At 42.7% G+C, this 23,397-nt stretch overlaps 1 protein-coding gene across 1 annotated transcript in view; it reads right to left on the reverse strand.

Moving 5' to 3' along the window:
* Positions 1–15,656, reverse strand: part of WWC1 (WW and C2 domain containing 1) — a 68,102-nt gene extending 52,446 nt beyond the window's left edge. Inside the window, exon 1 of the mRNA XM_035105164.2 lies at positions 14,748–15,656. Coding sequence (XP_034961055.2) covers positions 14,748–14,869 — 122 coding nt within the window. The 5' untranslated portion in view covers positions 14,870–15,656. The remainder of the gene's footprint in view (positions 1–14,747) is intronic.
* Positions 15,657–23,397: the final 7,741 nt, after the last annotated feature.

Consider the following 23,397-nt stretch of genomic DNA (forward strand, 5'->3'; position numbering starts at 1 on the left):
TATCCTGACTTGCTAGTATAAATACACATGAGTATCTGGGAGGTTGTAAACAGTGTAGGTCAGAGCGAAATAAGATGTATGAAGTTCATACAGAGACAGTGACAATGACACCATTAAGCAGTAGTCAACAGGTCCATGTGGTATGCTCAGGTCATATGGTACATGCCTTGTTATAAAGAGTCGGAGAAAATGCATATCTGATTGAAAATTAAGGCAAACAGATCATAAGGACTCACATATTTATTATAAGGAGTCAAAAACATACAAGGGACAAAACAAAGTTAAAATAGGAGTATCTTAACTTGTGTGGTTGGCTATTTTTCTCCCACAATCACATATACAGAGTTTAACTAAATATCCCTCAAAACATTCCTCTCTCAATGTCCAGGAGTGGGGGGGGGGAGAGAGATACAAGCAGCAGACATGTTGAGACTATAGTGGAAAAAAGCACCATTTTAAAAGCACCAAAACATACATTCCCGACAGCGGTGGTACAGCTTGCAGCAATATAAAAACAAAACCCACTTGCCACCAAATTCATAGTTGCTTCTGGATCTCAGAGAAAATTGTCACCATCTTGAATGAAACCAAGATTACAGCAGCAGGGACTCCCATCCAGTCTTGCTCCCATTCAGGCAATTAATCACAAAGCACATAATCCAATCTAAAGTCCCTGGAGATTCTGCACTTGCTCAGAGGGAAGCCTCTTGTCACTATGGCAGCAGCAGTAACCAGCAGGCAGCTCAGAAGAGCATCCCCATCTGGCACTCTCTTGGCGTATTTACCAGACCATCTAATAATGCGTTAGAAAGTCAACCTTCAGAAACACTGTTTTCATTTTGGATTCTCCACCCCCACTAGCTTCACACTTTAGTTGTCCTCATTTTAAATGTCTGATTCCTACACCTCTGAAGAGCAACAGGAGTGCAGCGGAGCCCTTTGTGGAGTCTGCTGCTCATTGTTTTTCAACACAACGAGATCGATGTGCTGTGGTTGGCTGTGCAGATCCTTTGGCAGCTAACAATGCATTGGGTGCTACTTTACATATCCTCCCACATATCACTCCAATGTCAAGGTAATCACAGAAGCCAGGGAGTTCAGAAATACAACAGAGTCCATCTCACCTAGTGACATTTTCGAACCGAGTAGAAAATCCTGCTTTCAACAAATCAAATGCAGGTCATTTTTTAAAAAAAAATATCTGTTGGAAACAATTTTTTCTCAGCAGTGACTTTAAATGTTTTTTAACATAGCAACATTCATCTTTTTCTTTTTAGAAAAGTGGGGTTCTTGCTTTGAAGTTAAAGATTTAAAACATCGTGTCTGTTTTATAAACACTTATTGAAGAGCCAATCACTGGACACCTTTTTTTAAATACATCCCTTGCCACTTCAAATGACAGAAATGCACCAGAGAGGGGTAGCATTGGATAACTATCTAGTTTTGTGCTTGAAGTAAAAAAAGGATCTATGAAGAACTTATGAATGGACCCTGAATAATTTCTGTAAGTTTTATTTATAGCAGCAGTGTTGTTATTTACATGTACCATAAGCAAGAATTGCTATTTCTAGCATACAAAATGACTTATTAATACACACAAGGCTGTGATCAACCATGAAATAACTCCACAGGATTCAGTCTGAATTCGGACAATGTGAACCAGAAAACCACTTAATTGATTTCTAAGCCTTTGGTGCAGCTTGATCACAAGTAGATTAAGTGATGTCATATTTAAGGGGCTTAACTACCAGCATAGGAAGTATAGAAGTCACATATGGACAACCCAGGTCACATCCCAAGGCCACATGCAAAACTCTTGGTCTCTTCTTTGCAGCCTCCAGGCCTGTCTCCACTCCCCTGCCAATTAGCACAGGAAGCAGCTAAGGAACACAAAATCAGAGTGCCAATCAGAAGGAGAGCAGGGAGAGGTGAATGATGCCTCAGCTGTAGCCAATCCTCCACATTCCACAACATTAACCTTCAAATTGGAGCATGGGGAAGGGGAGAGATAATCCAATTGGTGTATTTTATGCATACAACATATCTCATGGAAAATGTTATCATATTAATGTTTTTACTGGTATTTTTAAATTGCATTTTGCTACCTTTCTATGGAGTTGCTTTTGAGTATATTTTATAGAAAACAGGTTTAATGTAGCCAGGATCCCAAGAGCTGCCTAGATTCAGACATACTGTGTAGATCAAACATCCCTAAACTTCGGCCCTCCAGATGTTTTGGACCACAATTCCCATCATCCCTGACCACTGGTCCTGTTAGCTAGGGATCATGGGAGTTGTAGGCCAAAACATCTGGAGGGCCACAGTTTGGGGCTGCCTGGTGTAGATCATCTACAAGCTTAGTGAAATCCTGATCACAGTTAATACTGATGCCACATCAGAACCTGCTTTCGAAAGGTGTGTGTGTGTGTGTGTGTGTGTGTGTGTGTGTGTGTGTATAAAAGCAGCTGTCATGTGAAATGCTTCTCAAGAAACAAAAGGTCCTCTTAGCTCAGAAATTTCCACCAACAGCAACAAGCCATCCCCACGCTACATAAATGTTGCTGTGTGAATGGTTGACTACAACTTTCCAACTCAATTTAGGACAGTCAGTCATCAGGCTAGTATCTTCTAAATGTAAGATGCTATGTACACAGATCTGGAAGACAGAATTACCATTCTTGAGTAAAAATGGTAAGGCTGCTAGTTCATCAATACCGAATGCAATGTAATGTCTCCAGTAGTTAAGGGTCAAAGAACAATAGCATACCAGTTGCCAAACAGAAACACAAACATTTTTTGCATTCCTTAGTTACTTCTGGTCATAAATAACTAATATTTAACCATGTAGAATGTCACTTTGACCTCACACCAAATGGTTTCATAGATTCTTTTAGGCAGAGTTCAGGGTCATTCATGCATGTTCATTTTCTCTAGTATTCTATCACACTCTTTTATTAACTTTAAGTTTCATCTCACTAGCCACTATCAGAGCACACCTTGTGCAAGAATAAGTTTCCTTATACATCTTCCATATTTATTCTGACAAGTCTCAACTCCCTACTCTCTAAAAGCAAGGATGCTCTTTACTTTCCATTCTCTATACCAATTTAGGCAAAATATCAGTTCCAAATGTAATATGATCCTGTTTTCAGCCAGCCACAGATGGGACTGGAGCTCTTGTGCTTGACATATCCCACTTCTGGACCACTGCAGGTCCTGTTTATCCCTCATTCTGCATTTTCACCAGGTACAGAGCACACATAATGACAACTAATTCTGTATCCTAAAGTTAGGAATCCACTTTTTAACAACAATGAAAGTAGAGGTTCTCATATTACCAGCTCTTTCATCAGACATACCATTTAAGCCCTCAGCACTGACACAGAATATGCTCAGCTTTTGCTTGAACCTAGTCCAGGAAAGAAACCTTTCATTAACCCCATGCCTAGAAAATCTGCCATTCCTTCTCTGTTTGGAACTATACTGGTAACTTTTGAAACTGCTTGGGTACATTCATTGCAGGCCTGATATCACCCGTAAACGGTTTCTGTCATTGTTAGTGATTGTTAGCGTCAGAGTTATGGCCTTGACTGAAGCAGCCTTGCAGTGTCTCCACTTCCTGCTGGTAAGGTCACTTGCCCAGGCAGAGGCAGGTCACGGCTGTGCTTGCTGCAAGCAACCCTATCCATCTGCACAGCCCAACCCACCTGCTCCCTCTTTCCTTGCAAATCTTCTGGAAGACGTTCGCTGCCACCAATCACTATGGTATTCACACAATACACACAGAGATCTGGCAGTACTTAGACAGTAGTTTATGTGTGCAAATAAAAATTTCATGACGCCTGTTTCAGAGGTTGAAATATTTGCAGATTTCTGACTCACTATTATTTTCTAAATACATATAACTGAAAATACAGTATGTGGGGAACCCAAGTGTCAGAAGCTGAAATGCTCGTAGACAACACAGATCACAAAGGGAGTGGGTTAAAAAGCAAAGCCTTATTAGGCCATCTGGCTAACCCTCAGCCATAAAGAAATTAAGACTCTGAAGTGAACTCTACAACAAGGAACAGTTAGACACAAACAAAAAATCAGATAGAAATGTTCAAAGCATTTAGACTCTTTGTAAACACAATTAATTTTGGCATTTCACCATTGCAGTATTTTACCTGAATAAGCAGCCCAGGCATATAATAATTTACTGAACAAATGATAAGCAGTCCTGTTTTGCTCCTTTAGTTGACTTCCTTCTAATTAGTGTACACACAGAGATAAAACCTGTGCCAGCTTAAAAAACAATATCTGAATGCTCTTGAGGCTGGGTATACAGTTAAGGTAAAGGTAAAGGGACCCCTGACCATTAGGTCCAGTCGTGACCAACTCTGGGGTTGCGGCGCTCATCTCACGTCATTGGCCGAGGGAGCCAGCATACAACTTCCGGGTCATGTGACCAGCATGACTAAGCCGCTTCTGGTGAACCAGAGCAGCACACGGAAAGGCCATTTACCTTCCCGCCGGAGTGGTACCTATTTATCTACTTGCACTTTGACGTGCTTTCAAACTGCTAGGTTGGCAGGAGCTGGGACCGAGCAACGGGAGCTCACCCCGTCGCGGGGATTCGAACCGCCGACTTTCTGATCGGCAAGCCCTAGGCTCAGTGGTTTAACCCACAGCGCCACCCGCGTCACATACAGTTAGACAACAACAAAATAAAGTCTTCTGAGGAAGACCTATTTACTTATATTTAAAAAAAAATTTCAGGCCGCCCCTCATACAAAATCCCAATGAAGCGTACACCAAGATTTATAAATTAATGATAGGGTGATTGCGCCCAGGTAGATGCAACATGAGAATGTAGAACTGGAATCACTCTAGGCTACAGGAACACATGCCATCAGAAAAGAGAAGGAGCATTAGCATAGGATTGTTCTTTATGAGTTCTGTAAATATGATTGATCTCAGAAATCAGTGACACTGTTGTTTCAAGGGAGCTGATTTTTACTCATACAAAACCAACAACAATTGTGAAACTAATATAATGCAAGTAGAAGAGCACATGCTTTTTGTGCAAAAGATGCAATGCCTGCCATCTCCCTGCCTCAAACCCTGAAGAGCCACTGCAAGTCAATGTGGACAGTACTGAGCTAGATGGACCAATGGTTTGACTCTGAATAACACAACTTCCTATCTTCACAAGTAATAGCTTTGCAACCTAAATGAGTTAGTTTTAGAAACTGCTTGTGGGAAATATTGATACCTCTTGAACATGAAGGTTTTAACAACAACATCCAAATTCAGAAGGTGCACCCAACCTTCTGTATATACATTCCAGAATACAGCACTGAAAAATGCCATTGCCGTTTTATGTCAGTTTCCTTAAGTATTTTCTTTAAAGGTATATAATATTTATAAAGGCATTTAATATTTTTAATAAAGATCTGTATACACCAGTTTGTCATAAATATATATCAAAATAATAGAATAATACCATAAAAGGTTAAAAACAGGCATCAATTAACCTTTGCAAAAGGATGTTTTCTTAGCTGCCTGTATAGCCTGGTGGAATTCAGCAGGCATTTAAAAGTTGGCAAAGAAGGCACCTGCTGAATCTCTATTGGCAGAGTATTCTACAGGACTGGGCCAATGACCCTACATGCACAGTTTCTTGTCAAATGAGCCTCAGCAAAATGAGGAATGACCAATAAGGCTCCTGCAGATTATTTCAATGATCAAGCTGGGTTATAAGGGTTCAGGTGATCCCTGAGGTACCCTGGACCAGAGTTGTTTGGGGCTTTGTAAATTAATACAAGAATCTTGAAGTAGTAGATGGGCAGCCAGTGCAGGTGTTTAACAATGGTGTCACATGAGCCAGCTTAGCCCAGCGGTTTGATGCATTGCTTGGATCCTGAAATCGCCCATAGCGGTTTGAAACCCGCGGGTGCTACATGACTTAAAAAACAACAACAATGGTCTCACGTGTTCTCGACCAGTTGCTACCGTCAGCAGTCTGGCGGCTGCATTGTGCACCAGCTGGAGCTTCCGAACCAGACCCAAGGGCAGCCCCACATATTGGACTACAAGCCACACTGAGGGATTGCTGTATATTTAATGTGATGAGGAGAGTGGTCTGATGTTAAGACATAGTACTACTGATAGGTCAGCTCCTTTGCTATATTAAAGACATCAACTTTCCAGACATGAGGATAGGTCAGTAATCTGTATGGAAGTGTATCCCTCATGTCACATTAAAGCAGGAATGGAGAACGTCAGCCCCAGAGGCCAAATGTGGTCCTTGAGGAATCTCCATCTGGCCCTTGGAACTCACCCCAAACCTGCTCTGTACACACACACCCTTGAGTGTGTCATTGGACAGTGATAATGGCTCTTGCCAATATATCTGACTTTATCGAGGCTGTTCTACAAAAGCTAAGACTTAGTTGTGCTACCCACTTTTGTCTCTGGCATGCAGCCCTGCAAGGCTGCCCACAAGAGAATGTGGTCCTCAGGCTGAAAGAGGTCTCTGCATCCTACTTCAAAGGCCTGATAAAATCCCTGGGGCATCACTTTAGCAATCCTGATCTATGAAGAACCAATTCCAATGAGACAATTGCAGTTAAGCGGTACATACATTGTTTAATGAAATAGATAAACAATGTAATATTATCCTATTCTAGTCATTAACATTCAGTAGGTGCAACCCTACAAGCCAATGCAAGCCAATACAATACTGTACAATAATCTCTGATTCAAGCAGCCTGGACTTCCTCCTTCATGCTGCCTATGTACACTCTCCCACTTACTCTGCCCCCGTTCAATCCCACTGCTGATTTGGGAAGCCATGTACACACATTAGCCACCATCCACATCTATCCTGTGTTTTCTGTATGGGTTTTTCCTGAACCAGCTTCAAACCAGCAGCAAGAAAGAACTATCTCAGTGTGTTTTCAGCTAGTAACCATGTGCACAGCCACTGACTACGACAGGCTACCCCTAATTAAGCCATCACTCTTGCTTGCTGTAGACTAGAGCCATGTAAGATGAAGAAATGAGACATGTGCCAAATTACCAAACATGGCATTTTCCGCAAGACTTCAAATGTTAAATTCCCAGAGCAGAAACATCATCTCTATTACTAAATCCTGACTTTTCTTAAAACTCTTGAAAAACCCACTTTAAAATGACTCAAATCACATTTATAGCCTCACTTTTTTGTGGGGGGATATAGCCCACATACACAAAAGATACACAAAAGTCTCACAGTTTGATATTATTCTTTGTTATCTGTATTTTAGTACCAAAAAAATGTACTTTGTACTAAACATAGTAATCGTAAAATGTGTTTTGAAAGGAAAACACACAGTATTCAAATATTTTATGCCAATTGCTACAGCAAAGATGTTATTTATAAGTGCCTAACAGCTAGGATAAGATTTTAAACATGGGCCTGAAGAGAGATATACAATCAGTTATGATGATTGCAAAGTACCTTCATGAGTTTATAAGTGTAAAGTACTTTGATCTTCAGTTGTATTATCTGTTACATAAATGCTAAACAGTTATATATAGGTAAATCATTTATTTTTTTAAGGTAGAAAATATCAGTTATAAACATAGTTCAGAAATTCACTTTAGGTTTGTAATTAGCAGTTAAACGATCCCTCAGTGAAATGCAATTAAATTTACTTAAACAAAATAAGAGTTCTCAAAGAAAGTGATTTGAGGATAAGAAGAAAGTGCAGTGAGAAGCACAAACAACAAATACCACAGGGCCAATTTGCAAATGAAAACCCAGAGTGTAAAGAAAAAAATCTCAGAGATGTGGGGCATCTCTCAGCTGCTTTTGTTCCTTTTCTTGACTGCTCTCATTATTCTTTTTGGCAGAACTGCAGCTTATGCAGCTGCAGACTTTCCCAATCCAGTGCCTGCTGTTGCCCTTTCTTGACTGGGTAGCAAAGCAAAATCACCCAACTGCACTCATGACAGACCCTAGCCAAAGTTGGCTACTTATCCAGCCATCTCTGGAGGACGGATTCAGTTACTCCTAAGTACCAACAGAACACATTTCACATCAGCTGATCAACAGAAACAGAACAGAACATCATTAAGCTGCAATACTGCAAGGTGGTTTCAATCTGAAAGTGTATTGGGGAAGGGGGGGGAATTGAAAAGGACAATGAAGAGAAAGAGTGCTTTGATTCTCCACCCCCACCAGTGTATTGTAACTTTTCCAGAAGACTGATAAGTATATTTGACAGTAAAGAAGAAGAAGAAGAAGAAGAAGAAGAAGAAGAAGAAGAAGAAGAAGAAGAAGAAGAAGAAGAAGAAGAAGAAGTGGTGTACCTCAAACCTAATAACTATTAAAACTGTACTGTATTAACAAAGCATGTTTCCAAGACAAGCAACTTAAGTGCACCTTAAATCTTTCTGGTGGGATTCAAGTGAACATACATAGCACAATGTAAACCAAATACAACAATTTTCAAAAAGTGAGTTTTTTAAACAGCACTTATAAAGCAGTATAACAGCAGAGGAAGCATTCACATTGAAGCCTTGCAGAGAAATGTGTTTACAGTATTTTGTCACAGGCATTGCCCCACATTACTCCAGCGGTCTTTCTAACCTGGAAGCCAGGCTGGAAAAAGCTCATCTTCAGAATGCCAATGTTAACACACTTTAAGTACTCAACAGTTTTATTTATTTATAATTGACGCTGGCTTAACTGGAATTGGGAAGTATCAGCAATATTTGCCTTCACATATTCAAATTTCTCTCCAGAACCACAGGACAGAAAGCTTTAAAGCTTGGATTTCATGTTTTTTTTGGAAGCCAAATCAAAGTTAGATGCATTATTTGTCTCCACCCCTTGCAGTTCCTCACAAGTACGGTAATATTTATCAGCTAATCAAAACTTGTAAAACAAAAATTGAATACCTGCTAGAAAAAACAATATACTGGTGCCAGGACCCAGCTGGTGATCAAAGATTGCCCACAATACAAACTTTGGCATAATCCTACAGAGCTGCATGGCTGAGTGCTGTGTGTGTGTGCAAGAGAGAGACAGAAACAGAGAACTCCTTGTAAGCTGCATCCCCTTTGTGGGAGACCATGCAGGGGCAGGGGCAGAAACAAACGTGAGTGGGTCTAGAAACAAAAGCAGGCAGAGCAGTGGATATGACTCTACCTTTGTGCAGTAGGCTACAACCCAGCCACACAAGTCAGAGGTATGTAGACACACACACAAAATCTCTCTACATTCAGGCAAGCAAGAGACATTATCACATTTCAAGGACACTGTTCAGCCAGGTGAAAGCGTTCAGGAGGGGGAGGGGAAAGACCTGTGAAGGATGTGCTCTGAAGAAAGGGGGTGTGGCCTTTGGAGAGTCGGGAGGGTCCAACAGAGAGGATTATGGGTCAACATTTGGCCCTAGGGGCTGAGGCTCCCCCATTCCTGGTTTATGCTCTTAGGAAGCGTCTAGTTAGCCAGTGTTGCCACAGAAGAATTACAGTCAATAGTTGGCAAAACTCTGCCTTAAATGAAAGCTGAATGGTTTATTGCTAATAGTTAAATTAAAACCTCTGCTTCACCACAGATGCTGCCTTGATAGCAAGGTCAGAAAAATGATGAGGAGCAATTTCCATATAGATTGAACAACACTGCAAGATCAGATAGAATGTAGATGAGTCAATTCAAAAATGCAGAGGGAAATAAACAGTGTTTAAGAAACAAAGGAATTGTCAGAGAGCATTATTTCTGTGAAAGGTAATATGTGGTGACATGGATTCATTCCATTATCTGGGTTCAAAGGAGTAAAGAGCATAGCTGCCAAGTTTTCCCTTTTCTCGCGAGGAAGCCTATTCAGCATAAGGGAATTTCCCTTTAAAAAAGGGAGAACTTGGCAGCTATGGTAAAGAGTAAGTGGCAATCGCCTCCCAGCCTCTTTCTGCCAACCTTCCACTTGCAGGAAGTTGGGATCTATGCTCACATACAAATGCACGCTCTGGTTTTAATGACTATCACTAGTACTATACCAGAGAGTGGTTTGGCTTTAGCATTTACTAGTGTACAGTAATTCACTGCACCAGCGCTAAGTAAGCAAAATGCATCATGAACCTTGTAAATAATGTTTTAAAGAGTATATAAACTCTTGAAAATGTCCACATATGAATGTTTCAAGATCAGCAGTGATCTAGCATTTTAATTGTTCAAGATTAAAATTCTCAGTCATCATTTCCCTTTGTTTCTGCTCATGGCAACATTTTGTGTGCACGGGCGTTTGTTTTTTAATAAACCTTTCATACAATCGCGCATATGGAACCCTAATTTCTACTCCTTAAACTAATCTTGGTAACAGAAGAAAAGCACAGAAAATATATACTGTATATTAACCTGCAAATATTTAAGTTACCTAGGCAACTGCAATAAAGTACAGTACAGTGGTACCTCGGGTTACAAACACCTCGGGAAGTAGTACCTCGGGTTAAGAACTTTACCTCAGGAAGAGAACAGAAATCACGCTCCAGACCTACCAGTGTACTCCCTTCCCTTCCGTGAGTTCAGAATGATGTACATGAAATCATTCCCATTTTATCCTCACAGCCACTCTATATTAGACAGCTTGAGGCAAGAACTCAAGGTTACCAGATGAACTTCTTATGGTCAGAGCAGGGCTTTGAACCTAGGTCTTCAAAGCCCACACCCAGCTTTCACTAGAAGCTACACCTAGGTTACTCTCCCCCACCCCAGGTAGTGTTTTTTATTGCTCACAATCTATTTCTGTGCATTTTCTCTACAAGCATACTTCAAAACCATGCTCTCTTATGTTCTCACGAGCATAACATAGGAAATGTGAAGTGGCATCCTAGATGTGCACATAAAATGAGGACTACTGCACTACATTCTTGCAATTATGGATTTATGAGATATATATATTATTAGGATTCCGGGATGCAATATAGTTTACATAACAAAGTGTCGCTAGATTGACCCAACCATGTTGATAACAAAGAAAACAATCACTTTAAATGTTATATCATCACATTTGTGCATATGACATATTTTTTGTGGAAAACAACATGGTCCTTAAAAGCCTAGGTGGACTGAAACCATTCACCCTTAAGACTGAAGCTATACAAGTTATTAGATCACCTTAAAACTACAAGAACAGAGAAACTGGTGCACTGCCACCCTGTGAAACCAAATACACACCAGTGTTCCTTCAAGGTATTTGCTATAGAACAAAATATTGACAACAGGATTTCTGAAGTCACACCACATATGCACAAGCCTTTCGGTTGTTTACATTATTTCAGTACCATTTGAAAACTAATTGTTCATTAAGATTAAGCTGCACAAGGCTTAAGAATTCTTCTGAGTTCAAAGCAAGATCGGATGGACATGTGAGCTGACAAGGCACAAAGTCTGAAATTTCTTGCCCATGCACGATTAGTATTTTTAATGAATAAACAAAGCTATATTTGGATCAACATTTCTTTTTAAGGCATAGTTTATATAAATAAATAAAAATGCCTAGTTACAATATTTGCCTAACTTTTCTGGAAGGAGGATAGAAGCAATCTTTTGCAAAAGGAGTTAAATGTTATCTAAAATTTCATATACACTACTATACTACACTGTATCATATGCACTGTATACCTTTCACAGAAGTACCATGAGCTTTAAAACTTACAGAGGTCAAAAGAGAGAGAATTGGAAATAGAAAAAAAATAAAGCAATAAGTGACTCAGCAATAAATAGATAAAAATTATTTAGAGCAGTCTTCCCCAACATGGAGCCCTCCAGATGTTCTGGACTGTTCATCCTGCACCGCTTCTCCAAATCCAGCACCCACATTAATGTTCTAATTGCTTAACTTTAGAAGCAAACACTATGATATTTTGTACATCTCAACAAAAACAACATTTGTCTGCATATATAGAATCAAAATGCAGTTGATTGCTAAGATAGCAAAACTGGTGTAATAGGGTTTTTGAAGGTTTTCTGAATTAAACTGGTATTGAAGAAAAGAGTAGCAAGGCACAACAAAATACACATTTTTAGTTCTGCACCTGAATATTTTATAATGCTTTTAAAATCTTAATTTCCAACTTTTTAAATTAAAACACAAAGTGAACCTTTATCAAATTTCAGGTTTTCAGCCTTCAAAGACGTTATGCTGTTGCAACTAAAAACAATGAGGCAACCAAATTACCTGCATTCTGTTCTTAGAATCTGGGAGTGGCGACCTGTGATATTTGGGCTTTGCCCAAATGTGTACAGCAGCATTATGTTTCCAAGAATACATACTCGTTTTTACTCACACCCAAACAGCTCCCCGGAAAGAGGAAAAAATAAATACCAGTAAATCTCCAAATACTAAACACTTAAAAGTTTAAACAAAAATTTAAAAATCCTTCCAGTAGTACCTTAGAGACCAACTAAGTTTGTCATATGTATGAGCTTTCGTGTGCATGCACACTTCTTCAGATACTTAAAAGTTTGTCAGCCATGAATGTGACCAAAGTACAGTGTGAATGCTGTATCCATATCAGAAATTCTACAAAGCTTCTCCACTCTCAAACTCCCTGGCCAGACAAATCATCTGCAAAAGTAAAAAAGCTCAATAAAGTGAGATTCAACACAAAATAGAATAGGATCTTATGCTGGTCACAAAAACAGTCAATTTACAGAGTTTTTGCTCTACATTTCCTACTGTTCATCTTGCTCTGGAACAAATTCCAGTATTCCAGCCATGAAGCATTTTCTTTTCATCTCAAACAGAACCTTTCATATATGCATACTTAAGACCAGTGCATACCCCAAAACATTTTGTGAATCTAAGTTTGCCCTCATTGTGGGGCAGTATTTCAATATAAGTAGGAAAATGAGAGTACCCCTAAACATTTTTTTTAAAAGAAAAAAGCACTGCTTAAGAGTATCATACTTAGGCATTTTATACTGATTTGATAGTTGTTGCCTTCAGAATAGAGATAGGCAGAGATGCTCTAAAGTGCTTTCATCTGAAGAAAGTGTTTCAGAAGCAGGGCAACCAATATGTACCCCTCACAAATCTTCTACATCATGCAATCTGCAAGATAACTAAGTAATTTTAGGTAGCTGCACAGAAATGACCATTGCTTTTGGCAACAGTCTCCTATAAGCAATAGATCATTGTGTATCTGGTGGCAAATTTTAATGTAGTTGTTCCTAAAAAATTTTTTAACTAAATTGGCTTAGCATGTAGCAACCAAGGAGTTTGACAGGTTCTATGCACCTGCTTGATTCCTCCAGTTTCCTGAGACACACCTTCAGTTGAGCAGGTGTAATTGTGTTCTGACAAGTCTGAAAAAATGGAGGAAGGAGCTAGTCCTGACTAGCATCATTCCAGGTAACATTCAATTTACATAAATATCTGGGAACCCATTCAAATGTCAGGATTCACTGTACAAAATGCAAAAAGGTAAGGGTATTACCGGTAGCAAGCATTCACTACAACCACGAGCAGGACAGCAAAATGGAGCCCTTGGGATAGGGACTGGTTGCTTAATTTCAAAGTTTCATGCTGAAGCTGAGCTTTAGAACTTGTGCTGTAATAATATAGAATGAAGCGTCCCTGATGTGATTTGGATTTCCCAAGCAGATTTCCCTGGGCACCAGGTAACCACAGCACTGGCTATGCCATATTTCTGGAATTAGAGGACAAGACTCTTCTTGATTCTCATAACTTTCCCCACCCCTTGCCTTTTACAATTTAAGGCTAAAATAGAAAGGTGTCAGGCTCCTGTTGTGAAATGGGAAAGGCAAAGAGAACTGTGACAAGTCTGTAGCTGCCTTTTCACCTGTACAGTTCAGTTTAGGACTGAGACAAACTTGATATAGGCCACAAGTAAAGTGCTTACCCATGTAAACATTTCACACATGCCTATCTCATATAAATGCATCTACCAAATGGAGAAGCACCTAGAACAACAGGTTCTGGGACAACTTTGTTCACTACAATGCTCAGGAATGAAACTCACCAGGTGGTTTGGGGGGCAGACACTGTAAGCCTAATCTACCTCACAGGGTGGTTAGGGAATAAAATGTGGGTGGGATTAAGAAATTAATGCACACCACCAGAAAAGTGTGTGCAGAGGTCTAAAAAAATGTAGTAAATAATTACAATTAGCTTGAGGTTATCAGCAATGTACCAGTCCAGGCCTCTGAAAGCTTATGAGTACAGTACTAAACGCTACATGTGAGTGGTTTCTCCCCTATGGCAAGTTGATTTGAACTAGGCAGCTTCTAGAGTAGGCCTCCTTCCCATGGTGTCTTTCAGCCATTTACAACTACACAGGTGCCAGGAGCCTAACGCTTCCCACTGTCTGTGCGCACGCGTCAAATTTAGAGTAATTTAAGGGCCGAGGGAAAGGCGCTTTGCACATGCTCAGAAACCCCATTTGAACTGTACTACAACTTCGCATATTCCAGAGTGGAGACCAAGCACTGAGAACAGTCGAGCCCACCTCCCCCCCCCCGGCCGGCTCCAATCCTCGCGTCCCTCTTGCTCTCAAGTCCCCCCTCCCGTTGACTATCTTCGCGCGTAGGTGGAGGAGGGGCAATATGGAGGCGTGTGAAAGCGCACGCTTCGCCCCCAAGTCGCTCCCTTCCTGGCCCGGGAGAGCTCAGGCACCTGCTGCCCTCGCCTGGCGAGCCAAGCTCCTCCCCGGCCGGCCGGCACTCTCGCTCGCTCGCTCTCGCCCTCCCTCACCTGTCCCGCGGGTCCACCCAGCTGGTGGTCTTGGTGGCGTGGTCGATGTAGTAGACTTTGCCGTCGTAGTCGCGAGCTTCCTCCCAGCCCTCGGGCAAAGGCAGCTCCTGCCTGGGCATCATCTCCTCCTCCTCCTTCTCCTTCGCCGCCGCCGCCGGCAGCAGCAGACAGAAAGACCGAGCGAGCCCGGCAGTGGCCCCATGCAAAGAGCTTAGCAACCCCCCGCCCAGCCCAGCAGCTGGCACGGCGGGCCGGGGCGAGGGGCCGCGGCGGGCCGCGGGGCGAGAGCAAGGCAGCCGGCGGGGCGGGAGCCTCGCATCCTCAGCCGGGCGGCGCTAGGGGCGGGGGGGGGGGCGGCGGCGCGCGAGTTCGATTCCTCCAGGTGTTGCAAGTGGCGGCGGAGAGCCCCGTCGAGCCTCGTTCTGTCCGTCCCCACCAGGAGCAAAGGGCAACCCTCTTTCCCCTTCGCGGGCAAGTTCCCCGGAGCCCGTGAGCTGCAAGGCCGGCGCTAGTCCTTCGCCGGGGCCAAGCCCACCACGCTCCCCGCCAGGCTTTCTCTTGTGCCGCCAGCCGAGCTCCCTCTCCGTCGAATGGCTCCGACGAGAGACGCTCACAATGCTGCGCCTGCCTCCCAGGTTCCTTCTTTCCCCTCCTCCTCTTCTCACGCCGGTGCTACTGTAATGCAGGTAGTAGAGCCGCCTCAACCTTACATGGCGCGCGCGCACACTCGCACGCAGAGGGGAATGTGCCGGAGGCGGCTATTACCGCAAAGACGGCCAGCCCGCTGGAGACAAGCGCCGCCTACTGCTCCTGCCTGGAGCGGGGAGTCGATAATCCACGGGGAGCCTTAGATACTCCCCAGCCTCTGGCCAGGTTGGGAGCGGCCGAACCTGGAAGGAATGGGATGCGCGGCGGGGGGGGGGGGTCGCACGCAGCCCTCTCTCTCTCTCTCTCTGGCTAATGGGAAAGTTGCACAGAGGCAACTGGGAAGGACGCGCTTCCCCCCTGCCAGTATCTGCGGACAGCGGGCGGAGACTTCTCAGGCTGCTTGGGGGTCACGGGGGGGGGGGAGGCGGTCCCCCCCGCCCCCGAGCATCTCCCTCTATGCGAAATCTCTGAACTTCGAAGGAGACCTCACGTTAAGGACCTCCACTCCTTAACGTGGCTGCCGCGTTGGCTCCGAGTCAGGTTGCCGTCGAGGAAGCAGGCGGCACCAAGGCAACAGGGAAAAGGGAAGACGCACTCGAGAGACGTCGGGGCGGACGGGGGTCATGGCGGGGCGGGGCCCCTGTTGTCAGTCGAAGAGGGGGAAGGAGACCCGGAGGCGCTGCCGGCTTTAACCCGGGAAAAGCATCAAAGAGCCTTGTGGCAACTTATTTTATTGATTAATTATTATTATTAATAATATTAATATTACCTTGAGCTTTGGGGCGCGACTCTCCACTTCAGCAAAGGACTGCAGCTTACCCCTACGCCGTAAGAAATTGGTAACTTTATTTCCAGGTGCCACATGACTTTGTTTTCGCTGCAGCTATCCTCCTGGGAATTTTCCATATACTGTACCTTTCTGCAGACATACCTGGAAAATAAATTTATTTCATCAAAAATATCCACGTGATCAAAACTATTAGTCTCGAGGACACTACATGGACATTTTCGCCCCCACATTTCCAGATGTACAACAGAACACACACACACACACCCTACACACAGGAGCACCAGCCTTGTGTATCAGGACAAGCATGTGCCAAAGGATTGGGGGGGGGAGAGAGAGAATCTGTATACCCTGAAAAATGACACTGATTTATAGCTTAACACTGTTTATAAGTCCTTTCAATTTCACAGATCTTCAGACTGAACAAACATTGTTTAAGCTGCCCATTTCATGGGAAACTACAACTGAAGTGGAAATTCTGAGCACACTCAAAGATAGCATTTGCATTACCTATGCTCAGCTGTCAGTGTCACACAAATGCAGCAAACTTTAAAATAACTTAAAACATAGGTAGGTAGTGTAAACCCTTATGCCGACCACAGGTGCCATGGCAAGTGCACGACTCCTCCACCAATCACAAGGATGCCTCAGAAGAAAGAGCCTCTGCATATGGAGGAAGAGCACCAGTAATGACCACTGATTTTGTCAGGATGTAGCATGGCTGCCCTTCACCTCATCACTGCAGTTCTTGTCTCACAATAAAGCTGAACAATCTGATATAGAACAGCTATTGCCATTTGCCAAAACCATTATTTTTATAATAAATGTATTTTTCAACTCCAGTAATAAAAATTTATTCCTCCACTCTGACCGTTTAGTTCTTTTGGGTGTTTTTTTTAATATTCAAGTCAATTTTTAATTTATTGCTTCCCCCCCCCCTTTTAAAATTCTGATAAGGCCCATCCATTTAAGTCAGTGGTTTTCAACCACTGTGCCGTGGCACCAAAGTGCCTTGAGTGGTGGTCAGGGGTGCTGCGGGCAACATTGGCCTCCATCCCTTTTTCCTCCCCATCCTCTGATGCCCTCTTGCATCTCTGCCTCTCAAAGGCTTGTGCGGCTGTTTGTTGCAGCCCTGGCTACAAGCTCTGGAGGCGAATGGTGCCAGCCAGGGGGTGCTGGCTGCCAGGTGCTGAGGCGGCCTTGGAGTAAGCAAGCAAGTGGCAAGGAAGTCCAGCCAGCCAGTCCAGCCAGCCCTTGCTGTTGGGAATGGACAGACAAGTCCCAGGCCCCTGTGGGACAGTGTGAAGAGGCACCTCTCTAGAGGGCAGCTCAGAGACCAGGGGCAGCAGCAGCTGCTGCTGCCCAGAGGACTCCCAAGGCTGAGGGAACACTCCACAAGGGAGGATGTTCAAAAAAGAGTGAGAGGCTGCCAGCTGTGCAGGCAAGGGGCTCCTGGGCTCCTGAACCACACAGGGGTGCAGCAGAAAGAATGTAGTTGGTCAAGGGAGCCATGGACCATTTAAGTATATCTGATAGAATTAGTTGTGTTTTACAGGAATAGAATCCTATGCATGTTTACCCAGATGTAAAAGCTGTCATGTCACACCACCAGGAACACAGTCTTAATTGTTCATCTTATAACTGACCGTCACAACAAAAGAATTTGACATTTTCAAAATATGTTTGAATTATGAAGTAATAGGCAGGTGACTCTTGGCTCATGTACAAATAAGGCAGAGGGTGGATGATTCAGTGGTATAATAGTTTTTACCTATGTAAAAGGGAGTGTTGTTTACTATACAGAACAGGGAACTTGCTGTGAATTCCTAGCAACCTGCCACTGTGTGTGATACTGACTAGTTTACCATGCTACAAATACAAATATCAACCTAGGTATACAATGGACAACCTAGACTCAATTAACTGTAGTTGTCATTTCTTGATTTCTATGTTTTCCTACAATAACTTAATTGTAATTGCCATTTCTAATTTCTGTATTTTCCACCATTTGATAAAGATATTATTGCTGCTCTTCCCTAGGCCAATATGTTTTGTTTCTTCCCAAATTCTTTGTCTTTAAAACACTCCCAGGGAAACACACACCTCACCCCACTGAAGTGCTGTGGCAGAATGGAACAAAAGGATCTTCCTTCAGCAGTGGACAGGAAAAGGCACCCTCTGCTTACGTCAAGCCATAATAATGTTATGTGATTTGAAAACAAAGCATCTATTTATTTAATACCAAATCTTCAAGGGCCAACATAGCATAATCTCAATAAGTTTTAATCCAGTGTCATGGTTGTTTTTAACACAGGGGCAGCTCCCTGCTCGATACCCCTACAAGGCCTGCCAGATCTAGGTGAGTATTAGCTCTGTGTAATGCTTTTGTCTCCTTAGTGCTTGAAAAGCCATGCAGATAAGAATGCCTAATACTTTGTTTGCTGTTCTCTGTTGTACAGAATGAAGGGAGACTTTCCCTCTGTAGACTCCTCAGCTATTCCTGTTTTGTGGTAAAGTTAAAGGGACCCCTGACCATTAGGTCCAGTCACGGACGACTCTGGGGTTGCGGCGCTCATCTCGCTTTACTGGCTGAGGGAGCCGGTGTACAGCTTCTGGGTCATGTGGCCAGCATGACTAAGCCACTTCTGGCAAACCAGAGCAGCACACGGAAACGCCGTTTACCTTCCTACCAGAGCGGTACATATTTATCTACTTGCACTTTGACGTGCTTTCGAACTGCTAGGTTGGCAGGAGCAACGGGAGCTTACCCATTCGAACCGCTGACCTTCTGATCGGCAAACCCTAGGCTATGTGGTTTAACCCACAGCACCACCCGCATCCCTTTTTGTTTTGTTTTTGTTTTGTGGTACCTCTCCCTAAGTGGTTGCTTTTTTGCTTTGGGGTATTTTTTTTGGGGGGGTGCTACATAGGGCATGGCTGGCCATCTTACATGCTGAAAACAGATGAGGTTCATTTTGAATGATTAAATATGATAATATTGTTATGAGTTTGTGGGTGTCAGACATCTAATCCCTGGGTCTAGCAAGTGTTAAAAGCTAATCATACCAGGCTAGCCTCCTGGTGAGGTGTAAGGAGAACAAAGGAAGAGGCTTTGCGGGAGATGCAAATAGCTGGGTGCCAGACAGTGAGAACAAATAAAGCCTGGATTTTAGGGTTTGCTGTGATGTGACGTATAGGGAAAAGTTTCAGGCTGGAAAGGCAGAGAGAGCCGTGGCTGATTTCTGTTTGAATCCAAGGCTGTGGCTATGGGAGAAACAAGGCCATTTGGGGTGTTCATGCTGTGAACCCCTCCATTATAGGCTCAGGTTGTATATATGTGTGTGTAATTAAACCATGTATCATAAAGATACACCACAGTCTCCACTGGGTCTCATTTCTAAAAAGAAGCACCAACTCTGGGTAAGCTCCTGGAACTCCTGGAATCTTGCACCGCTCAGAGATTGGTGTGGCATGCAACAATATATTAGCAGACAGGCCATCGAAGAGCAAACTAATGCACCATGAAGCAGGCAGATGAGAATCTAACAGTACCATAAGTAATAGTATGTGCGGAATGAGTGATCATTTGTATGAGAAGAGTTTATTACATGTGCCCAAGACTAGTGTCCTTTCTTTCATCCTGGTTCTGTATCTATGAAGCCTCAAATCTCACCCCCACCTATTTCATCTTGCTCTGATGTGAAGTTATCTCAACTCTGCATGTCTCCTGAGTGCATTAGAAGCAATCCTTCCTGGCAGACTACTCTGTGGGGATGTAGGGGGTTCTTACAATCTTTCTTTAATCACTCAACCTTTAAAAATCTATTGGTACAAATTCTATCCCTACCCGCAAATGCATGCAGTGACTCTCACAATTCATATTCTGAGTGGCTAGTCTTTAAATCCTCCCCCTTTTCTATTAATCCTGATTTGGTAAATTTTCAACTCTTATAGCAAATCCAGGTGTATGCATGTGATTATCTTTTGGAGAAATAGTAGCGTTGCATGACCTGGCATGGAACACAGTTCCCGCTTCTCCTTTTTTTTTCAACAAACAACATGTGTCAGTCTCTGTTTTGAAAAAAGTAATTGTGGATCACTACATAAGTCATTGGAGAACCTTGCTAGCCATAACTTCTAAACCAGCAATCCAGTATTTTCTACTTTTTAAGTGTTTGGCTGCTCTTTATAAGCATTGTTTTAAACACTGTGCAGATTATAATATCTGTAAATGAAATAAAATAAACTCTTGCTCTTCGACTGCATTCTGTGCCTTGTGAAATTTCCTTCTGCCTTCCCAGGTTGCTACTGAGTCTTATTACCAGGCTTGTTTCCCAGATAATAATGGAGGATTTTAGTAAAGTGCCTCCGGAGACCTGATGAATGTCTAGAGTGGTTATAATACACTGGACTTTTAACGTAAGTTTTGGTCCTTTGGGAAAGTAATAAACAGGCTGGGAGTAGGCAGGAAGTTTAAAGAGAAACTCTGTGTCCCCTATTTTTGTCACAAGCAGGAAGTATTGGATATATTACTCCCTGCCCCCGCCCCCCCAGCAGCATCTAGTATGCCCTCCTGCTGTGGAATGTGATTGCAGCAGAAGTTGATGGATGGATGTTTAGAAAGATATAGCATCACTTCATTCTACCTACCCTGAAGGATGGGAAATGGAGGAAGCATTCTGCCCAGGGTTACTCCCCTGAAGTTAGTTGTCCTGGCCCAGAGATGACCTCGCTGTCAATCCATGGACTTGAGTTTTGTATACTAAACAGAGAAACAGGATATGCTAAAGAAACCTATGCTTAAGAGATCTGTTTCATGACACAGTGTATCACTTCTATTTGCCTAACACATAATCTAGGGGAATCCCAGTAATCATAGAAGTGTGTGTGTGTGTGTGTGTGTGTGTGTGTGTGTGTGTGTGTGTGTGTATGAAGGAGAGAGGGGGAGAGAGAGAGCTTTTTCTGGGGGGGATGCATACCCCTAAACATTTTGTGAATCTAGGTTTGGCCTCATTGAAGGGCAATATTTCAATGAGTAGGAAAATGAGAGTACCCCTAAACATTTTTCAGAAAAAAAATGAATGTGTGTGTGTGTGTATTCTCATTGTTGGTCTGGAAACAAGTAGGTTCTTTGTGATATTAAGCCCAATATTAGTTTTCAGATCTGTGTGTTTATTGTTGTGGTCCTCAAATCCACTTTCACTGCTTGAAGTGGAAAACTTTGGGTTGTGATGACTTCATGTCAGCCATCCCCTCTTATTACATTTTACTTGGAAAGAAAAGCAGAGGAGATTCAGGTTACTGTTTTGGATGGGTGCAATATCTCTCCCATAATGTGCCATTCTGTGCTCAGTGCTGCTCTAGTAAAAGGAAAGAGGGAGAAAAAGAGCACAGAGGTGCTATGAAGCCCAGTGGCAACATAGTCAAAAGCTTTTTAAAAAACAAAAATCCAAAAAATACACCTCCACCTTTACTGGAAAGGAGTAGGCCTTGGGATGTCATAACTTGTTAAGTACAGAGCAAACATCACTCAGTGAAGCACACTCTTCCTATGGAATGTGTATCAGGCATGCACCTGCTCTGGAGGCATGAGTCATATGGAATTTAAGTGACAGGGCTTGGCTGGTGATTGTTAAGTAATTCAGCAGCCTGTTTGTTCTGCATCACCTTTGTAATCATTAGTACTTTGTACACCTGCAGTAGAAATTCCTCTCGCTCTACAATTAGGTCTATAGCAAGGGAAATACTTAATTCCTTACCACTAAAAACTACAGATGCTAGAAGGGCAACCAGCTGTTTCTACTGTTGATGTAAGACTCTGTCAGCAATGTGGATTAAAAAAAAAAGACTATGGACTCAAGTATCTTGTGCTGGCCCCAAGCTCTCACTTATAGTCATTTCATTAGGGAAAATTTGGGAGGGGGGCTTGCAAAGTGAGGACCTTAAGGCTTCCCAGGCGCTGATGTCCTATTCAGGCACACATTGCATGTATGATTGGTTTAGTGAGCTTACTTTCTGTTTTGCTGTCAATCAGTAATGGGTGTTGGTGGTGTAATTTGGAAAGAGATAGAATTCATATTTGAGAATAAAGTTATCTGCTTTATCCTCTTTTCTATTAACTTGCTGTCTCAGTTTAAAAAAAAAAAAGTCCCCCCAATCATGCACAGAGCTAGAGCATTACCAAGTAGGTCTATCCTCTGACATATTGATCCAAAAGTGAAACATTTTTTACAGAGTACAGGTTTCAAGTGCATGGTGGCAGCAACATGAGGCCATTTGCTTTGGATACGGAGGACACTGAGGGTAGGATAGTGTGGTCAAAATATCAGGAAAACAACTGTCCCAGCTATTCATTGTGTCAACAGGTAAAGCTTTTCCTGGAACAGAAAACATTTTCGTTCCTAACGCCGCAAACCTGGAAGTGAGTGTTCCAGTTTGCGAACGTTCCTTGGAAGCTGAACGTCCGATGCTGCTTCTGCAGCTTCCAATTGCGTGCAGGAAGCTCCTGCAGCCAATTGGAAGCCACGCCTTGGTTATCGAACATTTTAAAAGTCGAACAGACTTCAGGAACAGATTCCATTCGACTTCCGAGGTACAACTAAATTTGCTTCTGTGCCACATAATGCCTTTTGTACTCTGATAGATAGATATAGATAGATAGATAGATAGATAGATGATAGATAGATAGATAGATAGATAGATAGATAGATAGATAGATAGATAGATGAATGAATGTGTTTTGTCTTTGGTACTTGTCGCCTCCCAAATAAAACGTCCTGTGAAAACAACTCAGGCTGCAATCCTGGGAGATACTAACTAGGGAGTAAACCCCACCAGATACAGGAGGACGTAAGTCCAACTACATATTGAGAGGGTTGCGCGAAGTTTTGTGGCACCTTCAAGGCTAATGCTTAATTGCCTTATTGTGGCATAATATTTCTGTGTCTTTACATAACATTTGTGTCTTTAAGCCACCACAATACTTCCCCCCCCTCTCCTCCTACTTCCCCCTCCTTTATACTGAAGCAGATTAATGTGGCTCCTTCTCTGGAATTTGTTCTGCGAAATCTCCTTACATTCTATGCCACTCAGGAATGGGGGAATGCAAAGAAGGAGTAAATACATTTTCAGCTGAAAGCTATTTATTTGTGTTCCTGGGTCAGATGCTGCATTGCCTGCTTGGTGGTTCATTATTGTGCTTTATTGTGTACCAGG

The sequence above is a fragment of the Zootoca vivipara genome, chromosome 2 (assembly GCF_963506605.1).
Source record: "Zootoca vivipara chromosome 2, rZooViv1.1, whole genome shotgun sequence".
Taxonomy (NCBI): domain Eukaryota; kingdom Metazoa; phylum Chordata; class Lepidosauria; order Squamata; family Lacertidae; genus Zootoca; species Zootoca vivipara.